Source organism: Glycine soja, chromosome 11 (genome assembly GCF_004193775.1).
Source record: "Glycine soja cultivar W05 chromosome 11, ASM419377v2, whole genome shotgun sequence".
NCBI classification, from domain to species: Eukaryota; Viridiplantae; Streptophyta; class Magnoliopsida; order Fabales; family Fabaceae; genus Glycine; species Glycine soja.
Window position 1 is genome coordinate 42,359,065 of NC_041012.1, and position 12,221 is coordinate 42,371,285.

A 12,221-nucleotide genomic window follows, 5' to 3' on the forward strand; every position below is an offset into this window, starting at 1 on the left:
CTGCTCTGCTACTGTGCTACACAACGACTGTTGAGGAAATTTGAAAGCAGAGTGAAGATGGAGATTTTGTTTCATTTTTTTAAAATTTCAACTGCTTAATGCTCTGATAGAGACTAGAGAGGACAGAAAATTAACATCAGGGGCATCTAATTTCAACCATTTACTTACTAAGCACTAGTTCTAGGCAAGTGTTTGCATTTGTTTGCTGAACTTTTTCTCCATTTCCAGTTATACCAACTACCAAGACACTTAAAGTGTGGTGTTAAAAGTTTTGTCATATATTCATGATTGATTGAGTAGTTAAGAATCTAGTTATGTACACTGAATTTAAACTTTTAAATGTAGATTCTAAGGAGTTGTGAAAGGAATTGTAGGAATTTGTAAGTATTACTTAACAAGCTTCATGACAAAGTTAAGTCATTTTCAGAATAAGCAAGTGCTAAGTTTTAGGCTTAGTTACAAAAGTTATGGATCATAATTTACATTTTTTAGGAATAATAATATAGTTATGGTTTCCAATTCGCTTGTTTCTCTCATACTGCCACTTTACAATCAACTTCTCCAAATAGTTGGATACTTGGATGTGATAATGAATAATTGATAACATAATTTTGTTTGACAGAATAATTGATAAGATAATTAGAAATTCAAAAACTCGTATTTTGTAATTAATCTATGAAGTGCTTCAAAGGAAGGAAATAAGAAAGAATTTACTATCATCTCTTCTCAAGCATTGATTAGTCATGTCATACTCATATTGGGTATGAACTGGATAAATGTACTCATTTTTGTTTTTTTTTTTAAGGAGGATACATGTATTCATTGAGTATACTCCGTTGCATACGTAACTCGAGTATAATTCTGGTGAGATTAGGTGTAGTTGGATGCCATTTACTTCATCTTCCTCCCTCCCCCTTCAGTTAAGATTAGTTTTAACTAATTTTTTTTCCCTTTCACTCCAACATATATACTATTTTTTATTTCCCTACCCAATCGAAGTCATTCTTCTTAATTTACTTGAGACACGATATATAAGTTTGTTAATTTTTTAAGATTTTCACAAAAAATGTTGAATTTTCTTTTTATTTGTATTCTCTTTAATATTTGCTTTCATTTTTATATGATTATGCTATGTTTTATTATATATAAAACTCAAATATCCTCTTTATAAAAAAAAAACTCAAATTTCCTTTACTTAGATGAGTGGAAAGATAAACACTGTGCTTGTCTGAATTTTTATTTTTAGGTAAACATAGAGACGTCAAAAACAATTTGTATATTATGTCAAACGCAATATACAATATTTTGTACAGAAAACTAAGGTAATGTACATGCCTATAGATTCATATGCATGTATAATGCTAGAACAAATTGCTTAAAGAAGATAAAATAATTAAATACTATAAGAGAAAGTGATGATTGAGTCCAGTTGAGCACACGTTGATCTGTTTCAACTGTTTAGATATGTGTTTGGTTAACATTGTTCTTACTTCTTACTACAACTTAATTAACCTTTTTGCTAATATATAGCTTAAAAAAACTAAAGGAGTTTCTTTTTTCCTCCTCCAAATGGTGGATACAATTGTAGATAAACAAGTGAGGCATAAATTGAATTAATTATAGATAAATTAATAACTTAGTTATTATTAATAAATAATTTTGAACATTTTCATTCAAATTTATGATTAATTATAAATAAGTTATTAATTAAATACGTTAAGTATTTTAATAATTTTCTAACTGAAGCTCAGTGTAGAACTTCAATGTTTTGGTTGAGTTTTACTTGTCATTGGTACTCCAAGTGCATGTATTTTTTGGCTGATTAAATATCCAAGTATAAGATTTTTTTAAACTTAAAAAATGTGATGCTAATATTATGTAAAGATGTTGATTTTAAAATTATGATAAATACTCAAACTTAACAAAAAAATAGGTTTAATAAAAATAATAATATCATTTTATGTTTTTGGGCTTTTCCATTGGAGGTTATATATATATATATATGTTGTCAATTTAAAAAAATAATAATTTAGATGTCTCAATGGAAAATTAATGGGATCTAATTTAATTAATTGAATTTTATGTGTGAGTGTTGTAAATTTTTTAATATTATGTTTAATTTCTACACACAAAAAATTACTCAACTGGAATGTGATCTCTAAGTTGAAAGTTGAGAATGTAATTAAGATGATAAAATAGTAGACACATGCTTCATTTATGTACCCTCTAATCTTTCTTGGATTGACCCGATATACCGGGATGGGTCTAAAACGGACGACATATTCTTAGTGCTAAATATAAAAGGATTATGCGTTTTGCCTTTCTATTTTCTATTATATCTTATTTTTGCCCAGTTATTTGTCAAAAATATAAAGTATATCTTAACCATATCTTTATTTTTACATATCTTATTTCTTAATCTTAGAAAGAAGAAATGATCCACCAAAAAAAAAAGAAATAAGATATGCTAAGAATTAAGATTGTAACTAATGACTTAAGCTTCTATATAAAATCCACATGCTAAACTAGGATCAAGCCAAAATACATTTTTATGCTTTGGTAAGCAACCCCAAACCAAAAGGAACCATATATGTAAACAATTTTCAAACTTCTTATGTAAATAATTGCCTAAATGGTGTGCCATGTATGTTTGTGTTTCAAAATATTGCAATAAATGTCGAAGAAGGGAAGAACAATAGCAAAATAATCTTTGACTATAAATGATCTTTTTTACGAGCAAACTGAAGACTGTAAATAATTTTGGTTCAATATTTTTTTTTAAATAACATGTAGCAATATTAACTTAGAATTAGAATGCCACCCACAGATATTTGTTTGTTCAAGAGTGACAAAGAACTGAATTTTCCTTAAACAAGGTAGGGCTGAAATCTTACATTCATCTTTTGGGCAATATTTTTTGTTCTAGTTTTAGGACACTGATCGTTACTCTTTAAAGTACAATATAACAGAGAAATTTATGCTAAAAAGAATGAACAAGCACGCAAATATATATATTAATGGGAAGCAATTTTTTTTATAATATTCTCTTGGATATAATTAATTACCCCACAGCAATTTTAGCATATATATATATATATATATATATATATATATATATGTGAAAAAAATTTGAAGATAGAGCTTTTTCTCATATATAGGCCAATAACATATATTATGGGAGACATTATTTAAATTATTTGTTGCTGCTTGTCTTGCCTTGCTCACCTAAGACAAAAGGCTTTCTTTTTGTTGTTGTTATTGTTATATTATCTTGCACAAATATTTATTGTTGTCCATCTCATCAAAGTCCGTGATACTCAGATGCATTTTTGCGACGCCTCTCATTATGTCCAGCCAAACGTCTTCTGCAACTCCTTTTTGAGTCATCGAATTCTGATAGCTCATGAAACCTGGAAATTGAAATTATTCAAGAGTGAAGTCATTGGAAATTTGTAGACAGAGAATTTTGTTCCTGTTCACAAAGAACATTAATTAGTTTGTACAAGTACAAGTTCACAGGTGCAACTCATTTCATTTAGGTTCTATTAGGATATGTTTTCTTTTAAAATATGTACTTCTAGAAAAAGAAAATAAAAGAGTAAATGAATTAAACTTATTTCAAAAATTAAAATTGGCTTAAGTATTTTAATTTTTGTAGAATTTTGACGAGAGTCTTTTCTTTTTCTGTAAAAAATAGTGAAGAGGCTACCTAAAAGAATTAAAAATTTGATTCTAAAACCCTTTGTGAATTCAAGTAGTTAGCTTGAAATTTCAAAATAGTTGGTTCATAATTGCTATTGTTCAAATTGTCTTTTTAAATGGAAGAATGTGCCATTTATTGATGAGTGTGTATTAATTAACCAAAATCATATGCCTAAATCAAAATTGTTGACAATCAGATGATACGAAATCATCCTGATGATGATTTTCCATCTCCATGGAAGATTCTCCAACTTCATGGATTAAAACGTGAACACCTTTTGTTTTGTCAACTTCATGGGTTAAAAGCATGATTCCAAAATTTATAAATGGTCACTAAAGTGAAAATGCTATATATATTTGGTGTATTAAAATGCCATTTAGAATGATTCTATGTTATCCTTCAATGCAGACCAATATCCCTGTTTTAACACAAAATAGTTAGTCATCTAGAATATATCGTACCTTTGTATAGAATGTTGGGGGTAATAGGATCAAATTTGAGCACATTCCATAAATAGTTTTTAAATATGCTCATGAGTTGTATATATAAATATAAAGTGCACCTTAATGCATAATCATGGTAGTGTATCAATAATACTGTAGTTAAGATTATTTTTATTTTTTTCCATTTGGGAAGCAGTAAAAAAATTTTAGGAACACGTTGTCACAGGTATTAGTTTACCAATCTGTGCTAGGTAGAACTGAAATGAAAGTGAATAATAAAATTCACGAAATTTTAAGCACAGAACAAGCTTTACTAAAAAAAAGAGAGAGAGCACAAGATAAGATTAGACACATTTCAAAGTGAATAAAATTAACAAAATTTTAAACACCAAACAAGCTTAATTAGACACATTTCATATAGTTGATAGTTGACATTTCAACAAGGTATACCCTAATAGTTGTCTCTGGCTAGGGTTGATTGCAAAGGGCAAAAGGTATATAAGACACAATTCTAAACAAACCTCTTCACACACACACTATAAAGATGGATTCACACACACACACACACAAAGAAAAAGGAGTCGTTTAAATACTTCAAATAGATTAAGGTTCTCAACCTACCTACTACATTGTTGGCAAAACCGTTGGTGCTGATCTCCAATGACTACAGCAGGAGCCTTGGCATGGTACTCACAAACCTTGTGACGCCTATGGTAGGGCTTAGCTTCACTTAGATCAGCGTTGCAACCATCAACTTGACATGAAGGTGGCACTGAGCCTCCAGCTTTGGACCCTCTCTTATTACTCACCACCCTCTTTTTCTTACCATCATCTCCATACTCACTCACCTCCTCCTCTTCCTCTTCTTCGTACTCATCCTCCTCCTTGTAACTCATGCTCCTTTTTCCCTCACTCCAACTTCCGTCCATAGGTTCAAGGAAAACTGAAAGAGAGATTGATGATCTAGCTAGCTAGAAAAAGTTACATAGAAGTCAAGGAGTTGTCCACATATAAATAGAAAAACTAGAAAGGTAAATAGAATGAGAGAATGAGTGTGGACCACATAGGGTCTTCATTTATTGGTTGCCACCTTGAGAGGGTAATAGTGAAATAACATTGAACATTTTCTCATCATACTTTTTTCATTTAATAATTTTACACATGTGTTTATGACTCATCTATTTTAATTACACCACTCGTACTTACATATCATATTTTTAACATATTGCTTTAGTTTAAATGTAAAGAAATAATTATTTCTTTTATAAAAAAATCATAAAATTAAAAGAAATAAGCTATTAGTTTTAAAATAAATGAAAAAATATCCATAATTTCTCTTCTTCTTTTTTCCCCTTCACTTCTCTGTATTCTCTTTTACTACTTGTTTGGTTAGGTAAAAAAATAGAGTGAAAGGAAATGAAAAAAAAGAAGAAAAAATAGAAATAATAATTTGTCACCCTTGAAGGGAAAATAAGAAGATCTAATTATTTCTACAGAGCTAACCTGGAAACACTTTTTCCTCAAATTAGCATGAAATAGGATGAACATGATCTCCTTTTTTTATTTTTTGTTACAATTTATGAAGAATTAAACATTTTTTAAAATAAAACTTTTTGAAAAATAATAAATAAATTTAATTAAACATTTTTTAGAATAAAAATATTTTTTTTATTTGTTTTTATTTTGTTTTCACTCATCCAAACAAGTAAAAATAATTTTCTTTAATTCTTTTTTACTATCTTTCTATCATTTTTACTTCTTTCCTGGCATCTTATTTTTTTTCCTCTCCATTTTAATTCTGATACAAACAAAAGCATGCATGTCACCACTATAAGGACAGTGTGAAAAAAAAAAATTTCTTAAAGTGGAAGGTTGCAACTAGCTAGCCAACTAAAGTGCAAGGAGACCTAGCAAAGACTACAAAACCATTTATTCTCCCTCTGCTACGCTTGGATTTTTGTTTCACAAGAATTTTATCTAGATAATACTTGCTGATAGGCGATAGCTTAGTAAGAGAATCTACATAGACTATATTGATTCCTTTTAATTTGATAAGAACTCGTTTCCATTTTAGTGGCTCTCAGCCATCCGCGCCTGGGTTCTTTAATATCCTTATTTGGCACCTTGCAATTAATTACAGTCAACGTTCAAGAACGGGAAAAAAAACTGAAGAAAAAAAAAACGAAGATCAAGGAATTCTTAATTTAATCAAGTTCATGAATTCAATAAATAATTAATCCATGAAAAATCAATGAGAAATTTTATTTTTACTCATATTTTTTTGTAGTTAGAAAATAAAGAGAGAAAAAAGTAGACTAAAGTAAATTAAAGAGAGATTAAAAAAAGTTTAAGTTATGTAAAATATTATAGAAAAGAATAAATCAAAATTAATGATTATTATTTGTTTCGTAATACTTTTGTTTATGAATTATACTACCTTTATACTCTATTTTTTAATAATATTTTTCTGATAAAATTATTATTACAAATTGAAAAGGAAAAATAATATATGGCTACTTAAAATGCCAAATAAATAACACTTAGTAAGAGACAAAAATATTAATATTATAGGTATATAGTTTAAAAGAAATGAGTATTTAAATATCATACCTAATTGAGATTAAAGTACTACAATATGATAGGAAAAAATAAATAAAATTTAGTCAGAAGTTAAAAAATAATGGGTGTTCAAATATCATGTCCTAAGTGAAAACTTTGTGCCTTTTATGGCGCGGCTCTGCCAGGTAAATCCACTCACGTTCCTTTTTATTGGTACGGATCATCCAATCACGTTCAAGAGATAAAATCCAACACGAAAATAATAGTAAATATAAGAAAATAGAACACCAATATCAGTGCATGGTTTAAGTATCTTGTCGTCTGCATGGACAAATTTTTTTCTGTCTTCTAGCTACAAAGCAGTGGTAATTATTAGAAGACAACAGAAGTCTGTGCTCAAATTTTTGAAGAAAAGAAAGTGGGGCCCCCTCTCTCCCTCTCTTTCAAGTGCTATACATATTTGATGATCTAGTAATGATATTTTTACGTTCTTAATTTCTTATTCCATTTTTACATTCCTTTTTTCACGGTTAAAAAACAAAAAAGAGAGAGAGAGAGACAGAAACTTAATTAAATTTAGTTTTCGTATTTTTATCATAAAAATAAAGGTGCATAGATAGATGGTCTAAATTAAAAATCATTAAAGATGCGAATCAACTCACACATGTTAATAATTTTAAATTTGAGTTTCTAAATATAAAGATGCATTAAATATTAAAAAAAAAAATCATATTCCTAATAATTCTATTTGACTCAAGCATATTACCTCCCTTCAACTATACATGTGATTTCTAAAAAAATAGCATAAATAAAAAGATTAGAAATGTGAGAGAAATAGTAATATTCTGGATGTAACATACACTAATAAAATGAATGATAGTCCTTATCGTGGACAAGATGAGGAGGGGGTGTGGGGGACGATTCGTTGGTGAAGCGAAGCGTGCATCTGAATTATTGAAAGGAAAGGGAGAAGATACGGCGAATTGATTTAACAAGTTTTGGCCTATCTGACTACGTACGAATAGCAACTATTGCATGGTGTGTGTTGGATTGGATCTTTTGGTTTTTGGATCTCTTGCTTAGTTTGTTCCCACTTTACAATTTACATGATTTTGGTGCAGAGCCAACTACAGTGCAACAAATTGGCCAGCTATACTCTCACCTCACCTGGGTTACCGTCCTTATTGTTTCCATTATCTTCTCGCTAGCTAGGACCACTTTTTATTCATTATTATCGTTTATTGTGTATTGGTCCCCACTGGTACGAGGGAAACATCTCTGAAAGTGAACTATTTTGTTTGTTTTTTATAGAATATTCAATGCCAATGGCTACTCTCCTTTGAATTTTCAAACTCGACCTATTAATTCCCACTCAAGTTAACCATTCATGAGATGATTCAATTCAACCATGTCATAAAATTCTTTACCTATAGCTAGACTCTACGTCGAGAAAGGAAGAGAGGCACACAGGTATACTATAGAGGAGGCAGTGGAAGAAGTTTTCATCAAGTTATTATCGTGTAAAGCTAGCCCCCTCTCTCTCTCTCTCTCTCTCTCTAAGGTAGTTTCAGTCTCTGTGTCCTACTGGACCATAATTTCGGTATATTTACTCACTGTTTCAAAAGTGAACTAGGTTTATCTCAATTCAAATGCACGTTGAAATTCCAATGTTTTTAATTTTTATGGAGGAGTGAGTACGAAATTTAGCCCACTCTTCTACATATAATTTAATCCTAAATGTTTTTTATTAGTTCTCATAAAAATTTAATAGTTTTTTAGTCATGCATTTTAATAGAAAAATAAGTTCTTAGTCTTTTTTTTATAGCAATGTTTTTAGTTCTTAAAGAAGGATTAAAACTGCATCATCACTTTTAGTAAATATGAAGAATAAAATATGTTGAATTTTTTTATAGGGATTCAAATTGAATTTTGAGTTATTTTAAGAGATAAAAGAACATATTTTTCCTACACATTTTACGTATATACATGCGATAATCCTTAAATACATGAATTTATAGCAAGTTAACGGATTAAAGTGAGATAGTGGATTCTATAAATTGAGAACCTAAGACGCTTTTAAAAAGTAAATCAATTTTGGGATTAAACTACATTACAAAGTAAAATTTCATATACTACTGAAAAAAATCTGCTAGATTAATTTATCTCATATTCGTTTGTATAAGAGTAACCCCCCTCCAAAAAATGTAAAAAAAAAATCTGAAATTAAAATCTATAAGTCATTTAGTTATGTTACTAACTACAATGATAATAAATTGTAAACTAATGCATTATAATAATAGTAATGAAATTTATGGATTGTAATAATAGCAATTTCAATTTCAGAACTCATTTGACATTTTTTTTTAATTTCATAAATTATTATGTTAGCAGCTAATAAATTTAGGGATTATTTTTCTGAGACAAAGATCACGGCTCTTCTAATTCATTGGTTTAGAGATTAATCTCACTCATAATGTATAGTTATTGCTGAGTGATTGACTCAAATAAATTTTGTACATAAAAAATAAAATACATATTTTTTCATTAAATAAATTGTTTTCTCACTAAATAAATAATTCTCCCACATGTGATAATCCTATGGGTTAAATCCAAAGACTAAAGTAGAGATTTACTCATTTGTATATACTAAGGTTATGTTTAATAAAATTAACTAAAAAATAAAGTTGAAAACCGAACTTCTAACTAAAATTTGACTGAAAACTTTTAAGCTAGTTTGTTAAATCACACGTGATTGATAAAATTAACTATTGAAATTACTTAAAAAATGTAAAATGATAAACTTAAAAAGGATAATAAAAAAATAGAATAAATATTTTAAGGATAAAAATATAATAAAATATAAAAATTAAAAATTAATGTTTTAGAAAACGTCACTTTAAGTAATGTTTCATTCAAAAAATATAGAAATTACTAAAAAATGTTAAAAATTATTTTAAATAAATTATTTACTAAACAGTTAAATAAATTTTTCAACTAATAAAAAAAATTAAAAACTAACTTAAATGACTTAAAAACCATAACCTAATCTTAATGAAAATTAAGTTATAAATTTAGACTTATACCAATACTATAATATATATTATATTAACAAATAATAACAATAACAATAATAATAATAATTCTTTTGTTAAAAAAACAAATAATTTTATTAATAAAGTAAATTAATATATTTCATTGGTGTATGATATTATTAGTTACCAATGAAAAAGTCAAAAACATTATTGTACCACTTCATATTATACTATAACCTTCATATCAACTAATATCTTGTTGTTTTTTATTTTCTTCAAAATCGTGTGTATAGAGACGTTAGCATGGGTGTTTCACCTCCAGAATGTGGAATATAATGATAATGATGCATTCACCATGTTTTTAAAAAAAATGTTTTTTTAGTTAATCTTTATCAAACATGTGATAAATCTATTATTATTATTAATTAAACGGAATACAATAGAATAGATGACAGATAAATTGAGCCGGTTGCTGACAAAACAATGCAGAGTTCATGTATTTGCATCCAATAGCGATGTAATGGCGAATCAAATTCTCTAAAACTTTGAATTCGATCACATGAACGAATATAGATGTGAACCAAGAACCATTTGATGACCGACATTATTGTTTGTTTTGCTTCTGCGGTATCATCAATGGAATGGACACAGAATATGTTCGCCACCAAAGATAACGTGGATTCAAAACCCAGTGGAATCGTCACATGTGAGGGAGCACTTAAACCTCAAGGCTAATATGTTTTGTCAGGGAATTCCTTTTTTTTTTTTCTTCCTAAGTCGGAGTCATGCATGTTCATCAATTCATTGGATGAGAAATGCCTTGTAGTGTGTAATTGTGTGAGCTTAAATAAATTTTATATATGAAAATAATTGAACACGAATTTTTCTTATAAATAAATTATTTTTTACTTGTAAATGTAACGAAATTTTACCCTATGGTATCAATCTCATGGATTATTTAGAATTTTGTTTAATAGTATTTAATTTATTTTGTTTGATGTTTTTAATTATTTCAAAACATAAATATTAAGTAAACTTAATTATGATATATATAAATATTTTTATGCAAAATGAAGAATTTATAGTATATTAGTCAATCAATCCAACTAAAGGAGCACTGTGACCTTTTAAACTAATTATAAATAAAATTTTACTTTCTCACTTTAAATAAGTTAAATCATCTTAAAGACACTTTATTAATATTCCATATGATTTTATTCCAAATTTTAGCATCTGACATCTAAAAGAGTGAAAACTAAAAGTTTATAGAATCTTACACCTGCCTAATTTGATATAAGTTAAAAGTTTATTGTCTTTACTACTTGCCTTTTATCACATTTAATATTTTTCTATTTTTTTAGTTGCATTTGATTTATTTTGTTGCCATTTTTTTACTAAAATTTTAAGTGAGTTGGATATCAGAATTAATCAGGATTATAATGTGTCTCAAAGTTCACTAAATACTTACATTGATACTTATATATCTCTTACCAACTAAATCAACATTTATTAATTTGTCGCCATCTTCTTAATTCTCTTCAATAAGGACATAAGATTACTCCTGAACTAAGTCTGGTTATTATTTTCTTAAAACTATGCAAACTATCATTTCTATTTTATTTTAAACAAATTAATCTAGCAATTTAACATTTATTAACTTGTAAGCAAAATATTAACGTAACTTATATTATCACTATAATATTAGTGTAAAATATTTATTAAATAATTAGTTTTTGTCGAAAAATCTAACTAATCATTTCTAATAAAAAAATTTCACTCGGAGCCGACCCTAGACATAGTTCAAAAGTTTGACGGTCTAGAATTCATGGCTAAAAGAGGTCCAAAAGATTTTAAAAAAATATTTATAATTGTATAGTAAAAATTATATTATTTTTTTATTTTCATAATGAGTTGAATTGTTTTCTTGTTATGTCTCTTTTAATTCAAATTAAAATGACATGTTAATAAAAAGTTAAAAAAATAATTTTTTTCTTCTAATGTGTTATATTCATAAATTTATGTTAAATAAATGTTTAAGTATGACATATTAACATTAATGAGCCTATTATAATAACTTAAAGTGCTTATTTTTTTAACTAGATAAGAAATACAAATAACAACTTAAATTATAAAGAAATTAAAAGTAAAGTTAGTATAAATTGATCTTTTCGTTTTGTTCGGAATACCTAACAATCCGTAAAGCACAATAAATGAACTAATGCATCATTTACAATAAATGGATCTTTTCGTTTTGTTCGGAATGGATAAATCAATCACTGCACATTGCTACATGCACCCAGTAAAATTAGTGGTATACTATGTAATTGTATGATTTTTCCGTTTTGTCCTTCTATAAAAGAGATATGAATATGTGACTTTCACGTTATTAGCACGATACTCTAATCAACTAAGTTAATATATCAATTATGTTATAAAATAAATAATGTTGTTATATATAACACTAAACTTTCTAATGTACATTTA

At 27.6% G+C, this 12,221-nt stretch overlaps 1 protein-coding gene across 1 annotated transcript; it reads right to left on the reverse strand.

Moving 5' to 3' along the window:
* Positions 1-3,128: 3,128 nt before the first annotated feature.
* On the reverse strand, positions 3,129-5,145 carry LOC114375529 (squamosa promoter-binding protein 1-like). Its single transcript, XM_028333320.1, has 2 exons — positions 4,768-5,145; positions 3,129-3,410 (listed from the first exon to the last, which is right to left on the reverse strand). The coding sequence occupies exons 1-2, from the start codon at positions 5,073-5,075 to the stop codon at positions 3,302-3,304; spliced, it is 417 nt and encodes a 138-aa protein (XP_028189121.1). The 5' UTR covers positions 5,076-5,145; the 3' UTR covers positions 3,129-3,301.
* Between the last annotated feature and the right edge of the window lie 7,076 nt (positions 5,146-12,221).